This window comes from Sceloporus occidentalis, unplaced genomic scaffold (genome assembly GCF_023333645.1).
Source record: "Sceloporus occidentalis isolate IW3139 unplaced genomic scaffold, rSceOcc1.0.p SCAF_1, whole genome shotgun sequence".
Lineage (NCBI taxonomy): Eukaryota > Metazoa > Chordata > Lepidosauria > Squamata > Phrynosomatidae > Sceloporus > Sceloporus occidentalis.
The window spans coordinates 303483267-303507710 of NW_028316981.1; the positions used below are offsets into that span (position 1 = coordinate 303483267).

The following is a 24444-nucleotide window of genomic DNA, read 5'->3' on the forward strand; positions in this document are numbered from 1 at the left end:
CGGGGTAGGAGGGAGCTGAGTTAGCTCCCTGACCACCCTGAACAACTCTGCTGGACGCGACTCCGCGGACGCGACACGAGCACCATAGAACGCGTTCTTAGCTGCTCGTATCGCCTCTCCGTAGTCCTGCAAAAGGCGGTCTAGGAGAGTCTTGTCGGCTAAGCGTAGGTGTTTCCGCCAGCGGTGCTCTAGCCGTCGCAGGACCCGCTTCCTTGCCCGGAGATCTTCCGTATACCAGGGCTTACGTTTGGAAGCAGGCCTGAGAGGGCGCTTGGGAGCGATGCTGTGTATAGCCCTAGAGAGACCGGTATTCCAGATACCAGTCAGGGCATCAACAGAGTCGCTGTCACTTCCAACCATGTATCCCTCTAAGGCTTCCTGGAACCTATTGGGTTCTATCAGCCTTCGAGGGTGGACCATCCTAATAGGTCCACCACCCCCGGGGGGGATCTGGGTAGCGGCCTTGATATTTGCCTCCACGAGGAAATGATCCGTCCATGACAGGGGGGAAATATTAGTTATTTCTGCCCACGGATTTTCTGCATCCGAACAGAAGACCATATCAAGTGTATTACCCGCAAAATGCGTTGGACCCGCAATCAGCTGGGACAGGCCCATGGCTGCCATGGTATCCATGAATTCCCGAGCCGCACCGGGTGGAACATAGCTGGCCGTGAGGGCGATGTTGAAGTCGCCCAGGACTAAGAGCCTGGGCGTCTCCAGCATCAGCTCCGCAACCAGCTGTGTCAGCTCGTTAAGGGAGTCCGCTAGCGCACGGGGTGGTCGGTACACCAACAGAATCCCTAGACTGTCCTTAGCCTTTAGGGTCAGGTAAATGCACTCGATAAAGGACGTCTGCCGGATGTGGTTCCTGGTGAGAGACAAGGTGTTCCTATGTATCAAGGCCACACACCCCCCGCCCACCTAACCTGGGCTGGTCCTTCACCGAGAACCCAGCAGGAAGGGCCTGTGCCCACACAGTGTCACCCTCAGGCCCAAGCCAGGTCTCGGTAATGCAAGCCAGGTCGCAATTAGTGTCCTCCAGCAGATCGTGGAGGATGTGGGCCTTGTTGTTAATCGACCTGGCATTGCACAGGAGCAGCGACAGGGTTTGTGGCACGGTTGGAGTGACCCTCAGGTCCCTTTGGTTGGGAGGGGGACAGGAAGGAGAGATAGATATGACGCATCGATCCCATCTTCCTCTGTAACGCAAGTCCCTTCTCCCACCGCCATATCTCCCCTTGCCCAGCACTACCTCAATGGGAGCTCCGCTCATGCCGATGTTATCCCCCTCCTCCCCAGCCTGCGCATCCCCCGCATCCATAACCTCCTCCCCCCCTTCCCCAGCAATAGAGAGAGCAGAGGTTAGCCACTTCAGGCATCCCCTGCTCTAAGGCTGACAACCACACAGCCTCTTCTGGCTCTTGCGCCGCTAAAACTGCGCCGCTGCGCAGCTGCGCAGTTGCGCTGCTGGAGTCTTCCAAACAGTCCATGGGCGGCCTCCCTGGGGCGGTGCGCAGATGCGCACCTCCGACACACCAGAGAGAGCCGCCCGGCAGCAGCAGCTTGGCCCCTGGCCCAAAGTCTGGCAGGAGAGGGAGGCGTGGTGAAGGAGGAGTCCAGGGAGCTGGTTTTCAGCGTGTCGCTGCCACCGACACGCCCCTCGCTCCACCTTCCCCCCAGGTGTCCCCAGTCTGGTCCTCCGGAGCCGCCTCGGAGCCGCAGCAAAAACAAAGAGGAGTCCTCCAAACAGTCCGTGGGCGGCCTCCCTGGGGCGGTGCGCAGATGCACACCTCCGATACCCCAGAGAGAGCCGCCCGGCAGCAGCAGCTTGGCCCCTGGCCCAAAGTCCGGCAGGAGAGGGAGGCGTGGCTTATTTTATAGTATACCTACAACAAAGGTAAAACATTTTTTTGGGGGGGGAATGGGACTGTTTTTGGTATGTTTTACTTAAACAGCTTTCTAAAACTAAAGCTTTTCCTAATTCAACAGCATGGAAGTGTCTTGAGAAATTCAATGTTTTCTGCCTAATGAAGAGGCTGATAGACTCAGCAAGGATGGGGGCAACCTGGAGCTCAAACGAAGTATCTTTTTGTGTTGCTAATGGGATTTCAATTTTATTTCCTCAACTTTGTGGCTCTTTGTCTCTCAGAGCCCACATGGCTGAAGGGAGGCGTGGACTGCCTGCATAGATATTCCTCCATACCCTCTTAAATGAGAGTGACTACAAAAGCAGCAACATCTTGACAAAATGCAGGCCTGTAGCTAGCTAACATCACTGTATCGTTCTTTCACCCTCTTTTTAATATCTTTGCCTGATGAAGATCTCAGTGAAGCCTCAAAAGGTTGCAACATGTATTTTGTGCATTTTGGTTGGTCCAGTAAAGGTATCACTATTGTGGATTTTGGATGTTATTGTACTTTGCTATATGGCAAACATGGTTACCCCTGGCTATGTTTTCTTAGGGAAACAGGCATGCAGAAAACATGAACAGGATTCTGGCAAATATAAAATAAAAGGAAGACACACTTCATGAACTGCTGAAAAACAATTTCGTATACTCATAAAAGCAGATCTCATCCAAAACATTTCCACTGTACACCTCCTTACGTGCTCTTGTTGTATCGGACAGAAGTTATCTTTGCCTTTTCCAAATGCAGTAGTCTCCCCTATAAGCATTTGATTTCTGATCAATTTAGTACTGTGGGGATTAAGTTCTATTTGCCTTCCTGCAGAGGATCAAGACAAGGACTTTGCCATGATATTGTGAAGCTTAGAATCTCCACAGATCAGGATCCTTCTAGTTTATGTTTCTTCCTGATCAGTAGAGATTTCTTGTTTGCACCAGAAGCAGTGGCAGCAAAAATACTGGAACTTCAGCACAGAAAAATGACACCCAAAATAGCAGTGAGTTTAATGAGAGAGAACATGCATTCTGGGGTGGTATTCTTCTGCTCTTTTTTATGCTGAATTTGAATGACAATGACGTCCATGCTTGCAGGTGGACATTCTTGACATATTCTACATAATTTGAACTAATCATACACAATACCATCATATCTGCTTTGCCAAAATCTGCCTTTCAGTTCATGAGTGCTTACTTACTCCATGAAAGAGATCTCCCTTTTCTGCCTCATTTTCAGGTAATTTTAGAATTCCTTCTGCTTTTCTTTGGAGTTGCTTTATCACGGTAGAGGGCGGGTGACCATGCTATTATGTTTTTATCTTTCAATATATGTCTCCCCTTGGTGGCTTCTCCTGGGTTTTAAATGAAGCTGGAGGAAGCTGAAGACCAAGAGATTATTACTGTACAGAGCAATATAATACTAGAAAACCCTTAACCACCTTAGAGTGAAGGTAAACATCAGCATCATGAGGTAATAATTTCTTATTTTGTTCTTGCACTGTAGAGTACAAGAGTTTTTATGCATTTCTTTATGAGTATTGTCCACATTTGGGGATTGTTTGAAAAAAATCATTCACCACTTTGCTTTTGCAACTTTGAACTGAATGTGGACATTGAAGAACTTCTTCCAAAGTGGAACTTCAAGATGTGTAAGGTACTAACTGGCTACTATTTTATGTTGAAAAACGTTAACTTTTTGTGCAAAACACAATATTGTTTTTAACCAATCTTTTACAATAAAATATAATGTAAAAAATCCCATGGTAGTTGATTTTTTTAAAGGGGGGTTTGCCTTCATCTATCAAGAATGAGAATGTGACTATTCTTGATATCCCTATACCAGATCCCAACATCTCAACCTAGAGAATGTACCCCCAAATTTTCTTCTCCTTTCCCTATTTCGTCACCATTTTTAAAGCTTTTCTCCTCTTTGGACTGAATGAAAATGGTCAAAACAATCTGGAAGAAATTATTGGAACTACAGTACTACTCCATCCATGGGCCAGAGAAGACAAGTCAGATTAGAATGGGCTGAACCTGTGCTAATCTGTGCCAGTGCTCATGTGGATCAGTCTCTGGGTCACTGCAGAGACTGGAAGGTGTTCATGCACCCATCCTCAAACTGACCCAGGACCTGGGACCACTCCTTACCTTTTTGGCATGTGATCCATCTGAGTTGCCCCCCCCCTCCAGTCACCTCATCGGACATGGAAATGGGGCACCTGGCTGCACCCACGTGGCAAGGTACCCTGTTTCCACATCAGATAGAGTGACTGGAGGGAGGAGGGCTTCTCAGATCACATACCAGAAAAGTAAGAAACGGGGAAGGCCTGTGTGAACAGCCTGGTTTTGCCACAAAGTTTCTTACAAGTAGCCCTGGTGGCACAGTGATTTAATGCCAGTACTGCAACGACTCACAGTGACAATGTTGTGAGTTTGATATTAGTCAGGGCTCCAGGGTCCAGCCCTCCATTCTTTTGTAGGTTGGTAAAATGAGTACCCAGCTTGTTGGGGGAAATTGGCTTACACTCTGTAAACCACTTAGGCAGTATAGAAATGTACTTGCTATTGCTATCCATGTCTGCATAGGTAGGATCAGGCGCAATCCTTCCACCTTGATGTGAGGTCAAGAGGAAGCTGTGCAAACAACCACCATGACTGGAAACTAAAATGGCTTGAGAGTCAAGTAATAGAGGAACTTTGGGGGGACTCCAGGTATCTCCTACTGAAGCTGGATGTGACTGGATGGTCATTTAAGTCACTTCTAAGAGGGAGGGTACTGCATTATTAAGAGAAAAGGAAACACTATACAGTGAGCCCACCCCATACGTGGGCTTATCATACATGGATTCAAGCTCATGCGGAGAGCAAGCCCGAGGTGTGCAGCCATAGCAAACAATGGGACTTGGGGTGGGGTCCAGAACGCATCCCCCACATATACAAAGGGTCCACTGTATATTCTTCTTCAGAAATATTACTTTTTTCTTATCACTGCACTCAAACATTCACAGATTCAGTACATTAATATTCATACAATTAATTATCTTTGTTCATAAAATTGTTATTTGATATGTTAAAATTCTCAGAAGTCAGAATAGTTACTTTTAAGTCTACAGTTTACAGAATGCCAAAGCCAACATGGGAGGATTTTGAAAAATCTCCATTTGCATCTTTCTAATATTCTTATAGCCAACATTTTTGGGACTTATGTCCATTAATGACCACTTTTAGTAATTGTAATTTTATTTACAGTCTTTGACCAAAATAGACCACTTTTGTCACACAAACCTGCCTGGTTACTGTGATCCTCAATAATTCCCTTTTGTGTCCCAACCATCTGAAGTAAAACACATGATAAATCTTGGCAATCCTCTTGTTAGGGGTGACTCCACTTTGGAATGCTATCTTCAGCCTGGCCCATCAGGCACTTTGCCTATCATCTTTTTGGCATTCTGTGTGTATGTGTGTGTATAGATCTAAACAAAGAAACTTTAGTGACCACTGCCTGTTGACATATATTTCTTTTAACTGTGTCTTTCATTCCAGCATCAAAGCAGCAAATTTTAACTGATTTTTGAAACTCTTTTATACAAATCTCTTTGAAATGCATAAAAACTGAACATCTGATTAACAGATAGTTCTGAACATCTGTTTTAAAAAGCTATGAACTGCTGCATTAACTCATAAGCCAAATGAATTACTCTGGAAATAAAACAAGCTACAATCCTACAGTTCAGCAGCAGCTAAATTAAGGATGCCATATTGAAGGACTTGGCAATGGTGACAAGGAAAATTCAACAAGAGACTTGACTTTTCTCCTTTCCCAACATTAGTTCAGTTCTGCACCACTATTTTGTGATAAATGTTGCCCAAAGCTGCTTGCAACAAAATTCAGAAAATGGTATGAAAAGGGCTACAAAATGTAAAAATAAATAAATAATAATAATTGAACCATTAGGGATGGAAATAACATTCAAAAATATTTTAAGAAAGCCTATACTGAAGAGATATTTACATTTTAGGAGTGATGCTGCACAAAACTGGTATGTGACTTTTTATTTTACACAGAAAAATTCATTTTCTACATTGAAATTATGTTTACAGTATCAAACTGTTATGCTTGCACAGCCTCATTGTCATCTCTAAAGAGCCCTTTCGTCCAGGTTTAGACCTTGTGATTTCTTTCCGCACTTGCTTCCTTAGTCTTCTCAAAGTCTTTAACTTCCAAGGCCTAAGCCACTTTCAAGTCAACCGGTTTTTCTATGACCCCTATACAAGGTGTCGGTTGCCACATTTATCTTTGCTTACAATGTCAAGAGCTGCCAACTTATGCCTCCTGCAGCATAACAACAGCCTCTTTGGAAAGAATATTCCAATTCTCATCTGGGTTTGCTTGCTGAGATTGGCCATTGGTTCTTTCCCGACAATAAGGAGACACTCTGTCATCATTGAGCAACAGAAACTCAGTACTCTGTGTTTCTAGCCATTCTTCAGTCCTGACTTTGTTTTCTTTTTTCTTTTAGTCCTGATTCTGCATCTTTTTTGCTCCTATTCCACTATTTGCTCTTGGGCCCAGGACTACAGATAGAACATTCTAAGCCTCCTTTTGCATACTTAAAACAAGGCTTATCAAATTCTCCCAAAAGCCTCAAAATGTGAAAGGTCACTGAAAAATGTGCAAAAACTCTCATCATTTCACCCAATGGCATTTGAAAGGTTTCTCTCTAGACTAAGCAGTGATATAAGTGAAGATCCCTAGTTTTACCAAAGTAATGGTTTCTACTGTCTGGAAAGCGTTTTCCAAAATACAACAAGACAAAAACAATTCATGTAGTAATTGTTATGGGGCAGAGAAAAATATGAGTCTGCCTCAGCTACTATTCAGTCAGTGACTGTACCGTGAATTACTCCTGAAAGGCAGTTTACAATTCAGTACAAATGCTGGAATGCTTAGTGTCTCATCATGAACAGAAATTATGAGACTGATTAAATTTTTTCTTGTACTCAGATCAGAAGAACAATTCTGGGGGTGTTCTCACTGGCTTATACTCCATGTTACAAATCGAATCCAAGGTATAGCGTTCCTATTAGAAACCGAATTAACTCTAGAACAGTTCCAGAGTAACCCGCAATCGTTCCCACTAAAATCCAAATCGTAAAGCAGATTTTTATTTAATCCGTGTTAATGGCGTATAATCCGGATTAAAAAAAAATAGAAGGGTCGAACCTACAATTTTTCCTTGATTCGGGATAGGATTCGGAATATTTAAATAGGAACGTTTTGGCCTTTGAATCGGGTCAGCTGGATGGGAGGAGGGGAGCGTGATGGGCTGGCCTGGGGGTGTCACCCTCTTTGGTCTCTTTCTGCATCGCCAGCGCCATTTTCTTCCATTCGCATAATAGCCTTTCCTCCGGTGGATTGCAACTTCCCCTCTACTCCTCTTTCATAGACCGATGTGTGAGGAGAGCCATTGAACACCATTTTTAACTATTCTTTCTTTATCACCTCTGCCTGAGCAGCAGATGGGCTTTGGAGGAACTATGGGATGGGTTTTGCAGGACATATCCCCACTTCAAGGCTCTCCAGACAGCCCTGGGAGCAATCTTCCCCAAAGATTCTTTCCCCATGGGGTGGCCAAAGCGAATTTGGGGCTACCGAGGCTCTTTCCAGAGGAACTATGGGATGGCTCCCAAGAAAGCCCAGGGAGCAATCTTCCCCAAAGATTCTCTCCCCATGGGGCAGCCAAAGCGAATTTGGGGCTACCGAGGCTCTTTCCAGAGGAACTATGGGATGGCTTCCAAGAAAGCCCAGGGAGCAATCTTCCCCAAAGATTCTCTCCCCATGGGGCGGCCAAAGCGAATTTGGGGAACCGAGGCTCTTTCCAGAGGAACTATGGGATAGTTGTGTTTGTTGTGTTTGTGAGACATTTATCCTCCTCTGCCAGAGAGTGCTGGTGCCATAATAAACTACCATTCCCAGGATTTCCTAGCACTGAGTTATGGCAGTTAATATGGGGAGACACAGAAGAGGACGAATAAGCGCCTCCTGATTGGCTCTTTTAAAAAAAACAACCGCAAAATTTATAACGAATTAAAAACAGCCAGGTAGTGAGAATGCAGAGACAGGCTACATCGGTGTATGTTACTCCGAATTAATGTGACGTCATGATGACGTGCTTTGATTGACAGCAGAAACAAGTGAATGTGAACGAAAAAGTAACAAAACCAGTTTAAATATACACCGATTCATCCTTGAATGGGGACGAAACAGGGTCAATTACAGTGAATTAAAATAAAACATTAAGTAAATGGGAATGAAACAAATAAAGCAAATTGAAAAGCGGGATAACACTCGCTGTATTTTGAATCGCTTTAAAATGAACCACTGTATTTAAATTCATTTTAAATCACAAGTGAGAACAGCCCCACTGTGGAAGTTACCATTAACATAATATATTACCTCAAGGGATTGTCAACACCACAACCTTAACCTGGATTATTTTCCTGAGAGAATACTGAGAGCTATAGGTTTTTGAGACTACCTAGTTTTCTCTAAAAGGGCAGCTTTAGCCACCAAACTTCAAGTCCCAAGATTCATTTGGGAAGAAAAGCATCAGCTGTTCTAACATTCTTCTGTCCCAACATTATTTGGGTGTAAAACTGATGAAGTATAGATCCAGAAGCACTCTTTTTCTTTAGAAATGCATGCATGATGGAACCCAGGGGGAGGGCTTTCCCTGTTATCACATACAACTTTGACACTCCATGTCTCAGAAAGTCAATATGTCACCTCCTTGTGCAAGTTCTGCAATGCTGTTGAAACTTTCCTCTCTACACGCTGCACAATGCAGCTTGGCCTTGCCATAACTGGTATGTGTCCTTTCTCTCTTATATTTTATAGCACCTATATGTGTTTGTTTCTAGTTGCTGGCTTGCTAGTCTTTCAGATTTTTTCATAAACTGATATTGTTGTTGGTTTTTATTTTATTTTATCGTTTATGAACTTTCCTGCTTTGAATTGAACAAGGAAGAGCATGGAATAACTACTGTGAATGACTGGGTAGATGAATGGATGGATGAATGAACAAAGTTGTTGCTGTTGGTATATCCCATATATTGGGGGGGGGGGGAGATTGTTTTTCATTGCCTTGCTATCAGGATTAATGTTTGAAAAAAGACTGATGTGTGAAAATCATGTAATACAAGAATAAATAAGTATAACAATAATTAGAAGCCAGACCCTAAGAATTTGATCTCTGTTTCTGTGGAGATCAGAATTTTTTTAAAAATCAACTCCCTTTGCTATATATATACTTGTCCAGCACAACATAAAGACAAAGTGTCAGGGTAAGAGTGTAATAATAGATAAAGGAACACATCCTGCTACTCTTTGACACACAGAAAGTGTGAGGGCTTGATTGCCATTGTGTTCAGCAACTGGCACCAGTCTGTAGAATAAGCTCTGGAGGAAAGCGTGGGACTTTGCATCCACAGCATGGTGTTCATTAGCATTGAAACTTTGTTACAAAGCAAAGGCACCGTTCTGAATAGCTAGCAATCCTGCAGTCATGGAATATAAAATGCTGATTATGTTTTGGACTCGCTCGTCAACTCAACAAACTCATCATTAGATCAGCTATTTCACATGGTCTCCTGCACAGCAAAGCAAGTTGATTAAGAAAACGTATTAATGGTGCTAGAGATGCCAGCAAAATTAATGAGCAAACATGCAGGCTATCCCCCCCCCCCCCCCCGAAAAGCTACAGTAGCAATTCCTAAGTTTATGATTTGACATTTACTTAATCAGACTCTTTCTTTCTAATGGGAAGATTAAAAACTAAGCACTTTGCCTTTCCATGCCCACTCCTCTTTTGGTGCTGTATATAACCACAGTTGCATGTGCACTGACTCTGGTGCACAAAACCAGTCAAAAGAGTATCAGAAGTCATAGCAGGATAAGCTAGAGATCCTTCAAATCTAGATGTGGAATGCAATGTCACAGAAGTGCAAAACTGGGGAGGGAGAATCAGTCAAGAATGTTTCTGATAATGAAACTTTTCTCCTTAGTGTTTCCTTGGATTTCTCATGTACCACCAGCAGTCACATCATGAACTTGCATGCCTGAATGGAAGGGCAGGAAGAGAGTGTAAATCTTCCCCAAGAATGATCTTTGGCAAATGACTTATCAACCATTTTGAGAATATTTTCCCATAACCAAAGTCCAGAAGTAAGCTCAGTGAATGGTAAACCATTCTCAGCATGTAGATTTTCAGAACAGTATGAACAGTTTCTGGAACTAATGATTGTTAAGAGAATGACTACTTTGGCCCCAGGATGGAATAAGTAACTTTAAAGAGAACTTTGAAGAATACCCCTTGAGTGGATTTTTGTTTTGAATTCCCCCACCAGTGGAAATGGGTAGAAAACAGTCATTTTGAATTCCTTTACCCTCTGTGGTTATGTTGCTTCCAAGTCACCTCCTTTACTTGTTAAGAAGAGGAGGGCACAGTTACACCAGTGAAGCTAACTGAATCTCAATCTGCAAACAATTTACATTGTTCTATAGAGTTATATGAGATCTAAGTCATATGATGAGGGGACAGAATTCCAGATATATAATAGCAAACTTGAAACAACATTGGACCAAGAACCCTATTTCTGAAACCAGACACTAGAGCCTGAGACTCAGAGCAAAACATTAGTTAGGAGATCAGCTCCATCTCCTTTCATAGTATACACTGGTAATACCCAAGTAATCATTATTCAGTGGACTGTCACAGCTACCTCTTGAATGTTTGAAAACACATAAACACAAAGAAAAACTTGCTACATTCGAAAGTGCCCACTTGAAACTTAACTGGAGTGGAAATGCTCTGCCAGCAAGCAAGACAAGATTTAATAGGATTAACATACTGGAGGTGACTTGTGGTTGGACATTGGGAGAAACTTCTAACCGGTCACTACACATTGATAATGGAACCAATTACCCACAGTCAGGGTAGACTCAGCCTTACTGGAGGTCTTCAAGCAGCCATTTGTTGGGAATATTTTTAGTTCAAGATTTCCTGCATGAAACAAGAATCTGATTCAAAATGTTTCAGCTTCAAACAAACCTGAAGAGGAAGGACCACCTACCCAAATGTTCAATGGAATAGTATCGCTGTTTGCTGTCCACTCGCACTGTCTCGGCATATGGGCTGCCCACACCATAGCCAATGATGTATCCACGTACAACGATGTTTGGATTCAGTGGTGGTGTCCAGCTCATTACGATGCTGGTGGACAAAGGCCTGACATGAAGAGAGCTTGGCTGGTCAGGAACCTGAGATTCTAGGAGTCAAAGGAAAGAGCTTTTAGCAATGGAATAGACTGCATTACAGTATTGACAAGAGTATGCTTTGGGTTTATATCACAGTTGCTGGAAGGAAAACTCAAGTGACTTTACTTGTTACATGCAGAATTAGCATGCAAATTGTAGCAGTACTTAACTTTTGAATTACAGTATCTTGTTTTTTTGTTCTTCTTCTTTTACCACACCACTTAATTTCTTTCCACTAGAACACACAGGATTTCTGACTGTGTCACTCACCAAATCAGATCACTCTCAAACTACTCCTTATCCTTCCCATCATGTTAAAAATAAATAAATCTGAAAGCAGTGGGATAAGTGGGAAAGAACAATGAACCTTTATGGGAAAGAATGGATAGCAATAATGGTGAGCTAAGAGGATACCAATAATTGTCAGCAAAACTAAACTGCGTGGAACTTTCCCCAGAAAAATAGCCCCTGAAAAAAATCTTTTCAATGATACATAAGCAGGAGGAAGCAGCGAAAATGCTACAGACTAACCAAGGACTCACAGGTTACTGGCCTTAAAGAATATTTCTGAAAATGATATCGATCTGTAAGGTTCATTACAAGCATGCAAATTTATGTTTGTCTTAAACAAACTGCTCTGATTTATATAACAGCACTTTAAAAAGATTCACTATCTTAAAACAAAACAAAACAAATAGAAACCATTATATTTACAGACATTAATAGGGATTTTGTTGCATGTAAAGCAATATTCCTAATGAATATCCTGTATATTTCTTTGTGTTTTCCAAACCATCTAAAGGTTAAAGCAAGCCATTTTGGGAGAGGTTTGCACAAAAGCTATCATATTCCATGTCTCCTCAGAAGAGCAATAAAATAGCTTGTCTCTTTGAGAGCATAAGAGACAAGTTACGATCTTTTCTCCAATGGGGAAGCCTGTCATATTATAGCTAAATGATATAGGTAGAAGGACGGTGATTCAAAATGCTGATGCAAACTCTAGCAAAAGGGCTTCTTTTGATTGTGAAGTATTCCCACAATAAACCTTGGAAAAAATACATTTTAAAAAGCAATGGGACAAGTACTTTTCAGTTGCACTGTCATTGATTGCTCAGCCCATGTCCTTGATATTTTACTGTCAATGCAATGAATTTTGGTGAACACCTGTAAAGTCTTCCAAAGCACTGCTGAAACCTCTTGGAACATCTTGTTAGAACATTAGAGATCTTAATACTCACAACAATTTTGCAAGAGTTTTTTTTTCACATTCCACCCTCAAAAGTCAATTTATTCTGGAATTATATCTCACTTAAAAAGGAAAATGCAAACACGATCTAGTTCAATTCTTGAGACATTTCCCTGGACCATCAGAGATGCATTTGCAATCCTGTAATGCTTTTTATAGTTAAAATTAATCAAGCTGTTTTAAATTGCCACACATAATTAGGAATGTGTTCAAATGCACCACACATTAAGAGTCAGGGCTTAAAAGATGTATCAACATATTAAAGATGTTTTGCTTTTAAAATGTAATTACCATATGTCCATTTATGAGCAGTTTTATAAAAGCCACTGCACAGAAAACCTAAGTGTTGTCATAATTTTTCCACAGATATGTAATATAGGATAGAGGGGATAAATGGAGAAGGTATAGAATATTGGAAATGAAACAAGTGCTGATAAGGTATGATTTAAGTGTGGTAGAATATGGGATAGTGAATTGGGTAGTAGAAAACACAGAACAGATGAGTCTATGTAGATCAAGAAAATGGTTAAAAAGCATATTTGTCAGCTTCAGATACTGTACTCTATACTGGTAAAAGCACAATTAAAATTTTATGTCCAGACAATCCAAATTCCACCTAAAGAAAACATGGATTTTGCAGCCACCATATATTATGCAGCACACTAGAACATTTTCAAAATGTCATCACCATAAGGACTTGAAATGTATCATTTGAAAAAGAAAAAGAAAACCAAAATGATTAGGAAATTGAATTGTTTATGCAATGCTATTTTCTCTACTTTTCCTGATTTCCCATTGCATTTCCATAGACATGTAATTCCAGATTTGGAGCAGCATATTCAACGGTGGGAAGAACGTAATGAACATAATTGTAAGGAATACTCACAATTTTTGTTTTTGGTCATTATAAGGAAGAAAGGGCATATTAACACATTGAGACACCCTATCAAACAAATTGTTATCAAACAAAATGTTTTTGGTACTGTATGTGCAAACCTTGCCCCCAAAATCCAAATATTTCATCCATAAAAACCAAGGTTGTTGAAAAAGTGTTTTTATGCAAAAATGTTGATCTGCATCCTGTTCTTTCATGCACTTGCATTTTCCTTTCACATTTTGGTTTTGGGGACATTGCACAACAGGCACATTCAGTAGTCTAAGTAGGGTTCTGCAGGTGAAATCTTATTGCACACTGTTGTGTATTCTTGGATAATATTTAATTATTCATCAGTGCCTTCAATGTACCACTTTTTTTGTTGGAATTGCAGAGACAGCCACTGCACTTCCTCCATTACACAACAGGGCCTTTGCACTTATAAAAACTGGTGACACAATGTTGGTATTCAGTGAAAGGGTGCTATAGCACAATCATCACTACCATACACAACCATGTCAGATCATGGCCATATATTTTGCAGTTTTCCCCTCACAAACCCTAAGTAACATTTTCACAAGAAATCCTGATATACTGTATATTCAACTGATAGGGAACATATTTTGTAATATTCCACTCCTTCATGTAATAATGATCTATGTGAAGATTTACGTTCCTTATGATGGATAGAAGTCAGTAGGAAGACAAAGGAGCAACATAGTAGTCCTCATAGAATAGGAACATAAAAAATACTGGCAATTTTTCTCGTGTTTGGTAAGCATGTCTTGACACATTGAGAATATCTGTTGAAAACTTCTTGTGGCACAGAGAATCTTCTTTTCCCACAAAACTCTTTCTTGTGCAAAACAAGGTTGTTGTCTGCAAATGATTTTTTTTTTTTTTTGCAAAAAGTCTTAAAATGTAAAATAAAAGTAAAAAATACAAAAACAAACAAATATTGTAATCTCATCCATCTGGAAGATGCCTTTTGAATGTCTTCATCCTTACATGTGGGCATTAAAGAAGCAAACATTTACCTCTCTAGAACAGAGAGTGGAAGTAGGAAAACAGGCAGCAGAAGAGAGATCAAGGAAAAGAAGTTCTGAAGAAAAAGAATAAGAGAAGAGGAGAGAATATATACAGCTAGAGGCTGTGTAACCGAGGATCATTAATATCACCATACAGAATTGGCTTATTCTGTGTCAGTCAGATTAATCTTTCATCTAACCCAACAGTCTCTTGCGTACTACCATCTCTCTTTAAACTAGAAGTACCAGGGACTGCACTTCAGCAAAGCAGATGCCACTTAGAGACAGTCTATGGAACACAATAATGTTCCATGGATTTTTCTAGACCATTTCAGATAGCAGTTGATGGAACTTGTGTCTGAATACTCCTCAGTATTGAAAGTACTATAACCCTTCAGTGAACATAAAAATTGAGCATGTCAGGGAAAAGTATAGCCTAGCTCCTGACATCATACTTTGATAAGCATGGAGATATTTTTCCCCAGGGGAGATGAACCATTCAAATAAAAGAATTTTCATCTGTAATCCAAAGCAGGCACACGAGTCCTATTATTCTAAGCATTTCTTAGTCTAATATAATGCAGTTTGACACACTGCTTTAACTATCATGGCTCTATCCTATGGAATGTATAGTTTGTTGTGACACTAGAGCTCTCTGACAGAGAAGCCTAAGGAGCTCACAAGACTACAAATCCCAAGCCATGGCTGTTAAAGTGATGGCAAATTGTTTTAATTCTGCAGTGTATATGTAGTCCTACTCAGTAAAATGGTTCTATAACCATTTTGACATGTTTAGAGTTTTAATTCTGTGAGTTAATTGCTTTTAAAATAATATACCTTTATACTTTTATTAATGACTTTGTATAATTTTATTCTTTGCCATTTTTAAATATGTTCTTAACTGCCTTGAGTCCTGCTATTGGGAAAAAGGCAGGCTATAAATGAATAAAATAAACAAACAAATAAATAATAGTGCCATCTGAGGAAGTAGGCTCAAGTCTATAAAAGCTCATGCTACCAACTTCTATCTTTCAGTTAGCCTCAAAGGTGCTGCAAGATCACTTTGCACACTGATTTTCCAGACTAACATTGGCACTTTACAGAACGCCCAAAAGGGCGGTCTGCCGGTGCCGGTGTTTGCTGCATCAGGGAACCGCAACGGACAAACCGCACGATTCCCTGATGCAGCAAAAAGAACCCAGAAAAAGTGGGTTCTTTTTGCGGAACGGAAATGATGCCGCAAGGTGCCAATGATGCACTTGCAGTGTCATTTCTGCGCCGCGACGTGCGGACACTAAGCGTCTACTACGTCAAAATGGCAGCGCCCATGTAGAATGGGTGCCGCCATTTTGTACGTGCTCGGCACATACAAGGTTTAGGGACGTCCAAAAAGGTCTGGAACCCGCCATTGTTATGTCTTTGAATTCTTACCCACTGTTACTGATGAACATGTCTGAAAATGGATGAACATTACAAAAAAACCCAGTCTTGATATAATTTGATGCAACTGTGTTATATCTGTCTTGTTTGGCCAGAACCCAGGAGTGCACATGTACCATACTGAGACACCACACATAATCACATCAAGACTGCAGGTTTTATCAATGTATACATGAGCATTTTTGGTATAGTAGGATAAACATGGATACAAATGAACAGCAACAAAAGCTGTAACAGAATGCATGCTCCATTTCTAGCATTTACTGTAAAAAGTCTCTGAGATGAACCAGATTTCCAAAAAAGCTGACTATTGGGCAGCATTAATTCAGAGCCAAGAATTAAAGAACAGAATCGAGGAAGTCTGCGTTTCTCTAGCAAGCAAATTAAATTTCTTTCCCAAGAATGTATACAGGCTAAACACTGCCATTTCCTTAGAATATGGGGAATGAATCCAGAACCCCTAGAATGGTTTCTTAAATGGTTTACATCCATTCCTTTGTTGGGAAATGGAGCATCTAGGATTCTTTTCCCTTCCAGAAAGAAAACACAATATATGATGTTCAAAATAAATATTTAAAAGCTCCCAGCTGTTAGAAAGACTATTCTGACTTTCCAGGGAACCCTGGATCAGCAGCAGTGTTTGGATTTCTAATCACTTGAACAAAACATACTAATTAAAAGGCGTATCCATAGGGAGTTCTTCAAGATACTGTTCATTTTTTTTGTGTTACAGCAGATGCCAAGAAGGCATCCAGTGATAAACGCTGCAACAGCAGAAGAGCAAAGAGGAAGCCACAGACAATTGTCTCTTCAGTGGCACAGTAGCAAATCTTTTCAGGTCTCTCTTCCCAATGGCATGATTTTTCAAGGAGATATCAAAAGCAAGAATGGATGGAAGGTAGTTCCAAATCTACTTATGAGATCTCTGGGTGATGCAGTACACCGATTCCCCAAGTTGTCTAAACAAAAAAACAGCAGCAACAAATGCCTATGGATGGGTTGAAGAAGGGGGAATTTGAAAGATGGTGATGCAGTGGAGACAGAAATGGAGATTAGGATTTTTGTGTGATTTGATGTTCACCTAAAACACTATGAGAAATGAAAGGATGTACTGAGTGTGAAGTTGCTGGAAGCAGAATGATGGGGAACTGCCTCCTGGCACTGACAGACAATGGCTCACACATCCCAGTGTAGGTGACTCCTGAAAAAGACTATTGGCTGTGATAAATGAATGAAAGCTGTTTATTTGGATCTTGCAAATTATGGTGAAGTGGGCCTCCTTATTATAGCATTATAATGTTTGAATGGATGGATCTTGGTCTCATTAAGAAGTCTCATTCTGGTCCAGACTATAGTACTGGTACCTAAGGAGTGTCAGAGTTATGGATGATTTCAAGCTTGAGGCACTGAAGAACTCTCACTAATGTTGCCTCACCCTGAGTTTCCAGTTTTCATAGGCCATCTCCAGGCAGGAGACAAGCAAACAAATTCTTCGTTCAGTATGGGTCAGGGGGAGAATCATCTCCAGGCCAGAGGAAAGGATAGTGCACAAATCTCCATTTCAGCTATTAAGCCAGTAGCTTGCTACAATTAGCAAGTCTTAACTGACTTGTTTCTACAATCTACAAAGATTTTCAGAGATCTTTTCTCCTCCTCCCCTCGCAGTTGTTGTGGCTCCACGACTCACCCACCACTCTGCTTTGCATCCACCTTCTATTTAGAATCAAGTAGGGTAAATATTACTTATCTCATCTTGCTAAGTAGGTGAGAAGGAATAATCCACTCATGTCATCTTAATATGAAAAACGTTGTGAACAACTTTGGTCAATATTTAATGCTTAATGCTCAATTATGCATTAAATATTGACCACAGACCATATTAAACACCACCAAGGACCATTCTTAGGTCTCAGGTTTTGACTCAGAAATTTAGGGTTTGGGATGAACCTGACCTGGCAATCCTAGCTCTGGGCAGATGAGACGGACAGCACTTACATAACTGACCCACTACAGAACAAGCCAGCAATTTTGATATCCACTGAGAAGTACAATGTTGTAAATGGGAAAGTTACATAAACAGTAGGAAGGAAAAACAAGTCAACCTGGCTTTAAGCAGACACCGGAAGGTTACATTTTGCTGCAACAGCAGCAGCAGTAAGTAAAGAAGTTTAAAATTAAAGACAGATACTAGAAACTCTGGTGAAAATAAGGGAGCAGAAATGAAACCCCCTTATTTTTTCACTTCTGCTCCACTTGTCTGTAGAAAGAGAAAATGTTAACAGCATATAGCCAGTAAAAACTTCTGCTCAAAAATACCCAGACACCAGTTCCGGTCTAGAATATTGAATGTCTCTGACCACCACAGTAACCTTAGTGGCATGGCAAGGCTACAATCAGAATAAGTTTTTAAAAAAAACCCAAAAACCTTATAATGGCTGTGAAAAGAAAGACAATTACCATCAAGATCGCTCTCTGGAGTTTCTGCAGTATACCAGTCTGAGGAGGGACCTGTTCCATTGACTGTCATAGCTGCCACCTGGAAACTGTACTGGCTTCCTTTGTCCAGACCTAGTAGCAATGCATACAAATAAATAGAGAAAACTCAGTTAATACTTCTACACATCTATGAGCCACAATCTTGTTTTCAAGTAGCTCTCAAGCTGCTTCATCAAATAGGGAGAATGAGGGGTGTGAATGAGATTTCTTACAAAATATAAATTTGCTCTCACAATAAATAAGGGGACATTTTGACTCACACAGCCACTGTATGGTACAATCTTTAATTTCACAAAAACGCTTATGGCAACAAACAGAGTTCTGAAATATAAACTAAAACGGGGGCTACCTGTCCTATGTAACATCAAAGTCAATGAAGACTTCCACAGGTTTGCTAAGGCACCAAATTATTGCTTTGACCCATGACAATCTGCCACTCAGATAAGACTCGCTATGTATCCTCTTCACCATTTCAGTGACTAAAATTCTTGGCCAGCAACATGTATGCTCTGATTTAATGGGGGACTGGGGAATGTCTGGATGTGTGGGCTGCATTGATCATACCACACCTCTGCCAGTGTCAAACCATCCTGGCAAGGTGGATGGGGAGCCTCATTTCAAACTGATTTGCATTTCAGGTGACACTGGCAAATGTGGTGGTAGGAACCACAAACTTAGGAGAATTCATGTAGCAATAACAATAGCAAGTACATTTCTATACTACTTATCAGTGAACCAACACTTCCTAAGTGGTTTACAAAGTGTAAGCCAATTGCCCCCAACAAGCTGGGTACTCATTTTAGTGATCTAAAGAAGGATACAAGGAAAGATACAAGGTTGAGTGGAGCTTGGAGTCATGCCTGGTATCGAACTCACAACCTTGTGGCTACAGTACAGGCATTTAACCACTGTGCCACCAGGGCTCCCTACAGGGGTTCCGGAGCTAAAATGTCAATTTTAGTTATGTTATATGCAATTGTTTGGTTTAGTTTATAGTTGGCCCTCCTTATCCAAGGATTCTTTATCCACAGATTCAATCATTTACAGATTGGAAATGTTCCTAAGAGATATAAATTCCCAAAAGCAAATCTTGATTTTGCTATTTGATATCATCAACATCATTTTATTATGCCATTGCACATAATGGGACTTGAGCATCCATCAATTTTGGTATCCACAGGGAGTTCTGGAACCAAATTCCAGCAGATTTGAACCATCTAATTAAAAATAATAATAATTGTAAGCCACTCTGAGAACCTTTAGGGCTGAAGAGCAGGGTATAAATACCGTGAATAAATAAATACAATAAATAAGATAACAAGGGATCACTATATTATTAAGTGTTGTTTTGTATAATATTGTGTTTGGCTCTTTTGGTTTTGTGTGATGCTTTTTTGTAGTTTTGAGTATTCTGTGTGTTTTTCCTGCATTTTAAGTTTTAAAAGATACACACACATGTACCATGTAGCCCATCTCTGCTGCAAATAGCATGTGCATAGCTGCCACACGGTATTTTCCGGTTTACACTGTGCTAATTGACTGGCTAAATGACTGATGCAGAAGCAGAAACTGGGAAAAGAATGGTTGTCCAGGAGGTGGGAAACTCCAGCAAAGAGAAACTAAAACCTTAAAAAGTGAACATTCACTAGTAATGGTAAATCTCTATTTTCCTGTTGTCGGGGAACATACAGTGGGCCGTTGTTATCCCTGGGGTTTCCATTCCAGACCTCACCCTGCAGATGGCAAAAATTGTGGGACCTCAAGTCCCACAGTATTCAATGGTGGTGCACACATGAGTAGCACTCTGCCAGACCTTTGTGTCTGTGCAGTCATTGAAATCAATTGTACTTGCCATCCACGGATGCTCAAATCTGCAGATGGCAAGCACACAGTTGGGCTGGACACACTGTAATTCAGTTTTCCTTCCCAAAGTAGTTGAGAAACACAGGAATATTTACTCTTGGAGTAAGTGGGAACAGCCATACACATTCTAATATTATTTATAAAGGGCATCCTAAGCAGTCATATTTTGTGAATATTTTATTCCCTTTTGCTGTTTTTGACTTGAAAGCTGAAACCAGACAAAACTTGGCATGGCTCTGGTTCAGTGTTGGGGGACTGGTAGCCCTCCAGGTATTATAGGATAACTGTAACCATCATATCCATTGACAGGGGATGATGGGAAATACAGTCCACCAGTTGCTGGGATAACACCAGCTACCTTTCTGTAGCTAAAACTGCCTCAGTTTCTTAAATGTAAGCACACATACTTGAGTTTTTAAAAAACAAAAATCACAGCCCACTGGTTTCAGCATGAAGAGTAACTAGTAGGGATAGAAAGAATATCCAAAAATAAATGGTCTAAACACAGTTTCTTGAGTGTTGTGAAACTCTAATGAGGAGAATCCTAGAAGGGTAAGAATGTTTGCAGATCTGGGCTTATTCTGCATGTGATTATTTTCTACAAAAACCAGCATTTCCTAAACTGTGCAGAAAATGTCATTTTCTACACAAAATCCCAAGTGGGTTTTTTTTTTGTTTTTTTGTTTTGTTTTTTTTGCACAGAATAAGTACAGGCCAGTCTTCAAAAACTGTGCAAAAATGCCCTTTCCTACACACACAAAAAGTGTTTTTTTTTTTATTTGCCCAGAATGAATTCCAATCTGTGCACAGTCTTTGAAAACCATGCAGTTTTCAGTTCTTTTTTACAGTAAGGGGAGAAAAAAGGTAAAGTTATTTGTTCTTGCCAGTGAAGATGAAAGGGACAAAGATTTACATCTCTAATTCCTAACAGAAGGGATCACAATGAATTCAAACAAGTGTGTGAATCCCGGAGCAGCAAATGTAGTCTCTATGTGTTTCAATTCCATTACAAAGGCATCATGCAGGGGTTGCTGGGTATTTCACCAGGCCTTTGTTCCTCTTGACAGCAATATATGTTTATCATTTTATGCATCTTAATACTGACCATGAAGTGTAAAGATAAACAGTCATATTTAATTGCTGAAATCCTCTGGAGGAGGATGTTCAAAATTAAAAACAACACTTTTAAATTTTAGCTGGTGGCGGATCTTGCAATAAAACCAATAGTTGTGATTTAAAGTTCTTGTTGCAATTGTGAATTACTTTGCAGTTGCAGCTGTCCTCATTAGTGGGCAGAAACACCTGCCTTCACCAACAAAAGCTTTTAAGGAGACATAAAGTCTTGCTGTTCAAATATTTAAATCATCTCTTTAAAAGTGGCATGATTTCCAGCTCTTCTAGGAATCTTGCAATACACATGTAAACAATGGCAATGAGATATGTGTTTGTTTCTGTTCCATTTGGCCTGTTTAAATATGAATTTCTATAGCCTTTCTCAAATGCCATCACACTATTAACTTTATATGTGAGCTGACAAACATCAACAGCATCTTTTCATTTATTTATTTGCAAACATTTTAGCTCACATTCAATCTATATTTCGAAAGTGATACATGGCCTGACTCCTCCACCATAAAACAATCAAATTGCAATGCCTTATCAAATATCAGAAAAATAGATCATACAAAAGTTAAGATGGCAACTAATAAAGGAAGAAGAAAAGTGAGGGGGAAAAGACCATTTTGGAAACTCAGTTTTTAAAGAAACATCTGAGCTGCTTCCAGAAGGACAATGGGGCTGGGTTGCCTCAAGAGTATCATTGTAAGTTGGTATATCACAGGATTGCAGGACAATATCACAATCAACTGTGAATCTTGTGGATTCAACAAAGGGATTCAACAACTCTTGCCTATAACTGTCTACCCAGAAATAAGTCTCTTCAGTTGAACTTAGACCTTGTCTGCACAGGCAAAAGATCCTGTCCCTCCCCTAAGGTTGGTGTTTCCTGTTTGCACAATGCATGGCAACTTATGGTAGTATACTATGGGCTTTCTCTGTTAACTGATTTTGCCCTGGAATTGACAAAGTTGTAGGAATCCCCAGTGTTCCCCAAAATTTGATATTAGTGCAGGGTTTTGTGGAGGGTGATCAGCTGGATTGGGCCTGAATCTGGTCAGTCTGCTGTTCACACACCAGGTACCTTGCCATCCCCCTTCACTGGACTGAACAGCATAGGGAAAGGGGGTGGCTTTTTTCTAGAGCCATGGCCACAATTTCCATACCTGCAGGAGCTGATGCTTTTCCTGAGGATGGGCTCACCCATGCAACCAATGAGAAGAGGGAGTATCTTATGGCCAAGGCAGATGAAGCCTTATTCTCAGGCAAGTGTGCAATATTTCAAACACATATCTAGAAACCAGTGAATAATGAGTGCCCATGGATAGGAATATGCTTTCATGATCAATAATAACTATGTTAAATAATGTAGTTACAAACATTTTCTTGTCTTTTCTTGTCCAACAAACAACAAAACCCCCTAAAACTGGGGGCCGAGCACCCATTGTTGAAAATGGCTGGAATCATCTTGGTAATGCCTAGCTAAACAAACCCATTGAATCAATTGTTGTATGGTGAATTCACATGTAAGAAAATTCAGTTGATTCAATGGGTCCCATCTAGTTGGCTCAAACAACACAATTCAGATCAATCAGGGGCTGCTGTCCATTTTGCTTCAGCTGAATGCCTGTAGTGATTGTGGGACCTCCATGGTTTGGGGATACACATACAGCAAAGAAGGAAAAGGTGTCTCAAAGGAGGAAGGAGGGTGGTGGCAGTGGAAGAAGCATTAAAAGGAGATTCTGCTGTGTGAGACATCTTTGCCACTCTAATTTATTGGGTAATGATTTTTTGAAGTAACAACAATATAGATGCTATTCAGCAGCAAAGGTTTTGTACTATAATGGGACAGCTATAATGGGGCTTCTGTGGATTGCCTCATCCCATGTTACCCAAGGATGGCATGTGCCCACAGATGCACTGACATGGGCATGCACACATTGCTACTCATTGACCAATATGGGCTTGAGCTTTTGAATTTATTCCCATCCATGGGGTGGTGATGGTGGGAACCAAACCATCATGGATTAGAAAGGGCCAGTGTACTTAGGTTGGCAGAGGGGAAGAATGGGTAGGTAAGGGGAGAAGAAACAGCTCTGAGCTCCAATGCAAAGGTGAGTGATGTGCAGGGTGAGTAAGAATATTGGCACGAGGGGAGAGTAAGGGCATCTGAGTTTGTAAATGAGTGGTAGAGAGGATACAACACTGAGGTGGTTGGGAAGTAACAAGGACTGTGATATGGGCAGCTGATAGGTTTCCAAACTGTGTGAAGTTGGATACTTCTCCTAGATTTACAAAGACTAAAGGAACAGCATTGTAGTAGGGTGACAGGTCTTGCCTTTGTTCCTGAGTTGATGTTCACAGAAGCTAATTTAGAATAAGAACTGCCAGGCAGAATGGGGAATTGTGTTTCAGTCTCATTAGGCTGAGGAAAATTGAGAGGAACAAATATATGATGAAACCATTAAGGAGAAAACAAAGTAAAAATGTATGAAGTTTGTTTCTGTACAGTCCAATAAATGTCACTTAAATGCAAAGGAACACCATGTTCACTTGAAGGGAAAGCATACTTTATTTCCCAAACATTTCATTCATCCTTGATTTTGTAAGTCTACTGCAATATAAATACTGACCTGTGAACAGATACCAGAGGTTGTTTGGCTCCAGTGTTTCTATCTCACCCCTACGGGCTGTCTTTCTGTGTCGGATTTTATAGCCGGTGATAAATCCATTTTGTGTTCCTGCAGGTGGAGGTAGCCAACTCACTTTGATGCTCTGTAAAACAAAACATGTCAAGGTTGATTTTATCATTATTGTTTTCTCATTTGTCTGTTATATAATGATCATTTCTTCCATTTCTCTGTATATATATCAAGCCATGCCTCACTCTTAACAATGCTGGCCTGATTAAGGAAGAAAAAAAAGCCTTAAGTTACATCCAGACCTAATCATATTTAGAAAATGTCCACCATTTCAAACTGAATCCAACATGATTCAATGTTCTTTCCTGTTTAAATGAAACAAAATAAAATCTCCCTTATGGCTAGGCATCAGGAAGAAGTGTAATACTTTACCCTTATGAATGTTCCAGTTTTCTGTGTGAATGAACCTTATGTGAACCATAAAAAAGTCAGTCATAAACAAATTGCAATGGG

The 24444-nt window shown here is 40.6% G+C and overlaps 1 protein-coding gene across 1 annotated transcript in view; it reads right to left on the bottom strand.

Moving 5' to 3' along the window:
• LOC149324177 (netrin receptor DCC) overlaps positions 1 to 24100 on the bottom strand; it is a 227729-nt gene extending 203629 nt beyond the window's left edge. The window contains exons 1-3 of the mRNA XM_089487445.1: positions 23923 to 24100; positions 18272 to 18382; positions 11043 to 11237 (exon numbers count right to left, since the gene is read on the bottom strand). Coding sequence (XP_089343571.1) covers positions 11043 to 11237; positions 18272 to 18382; positions 23923 to 24100 — 484 coding nt within the window. The remainder of the gene's footprint in view (positions 1 to 11042; positions 11238 to 18271; positions 18383 to 23922) is intronic.
• Positions 24101 to 24444: the final 344 nt, after the last annotated feature.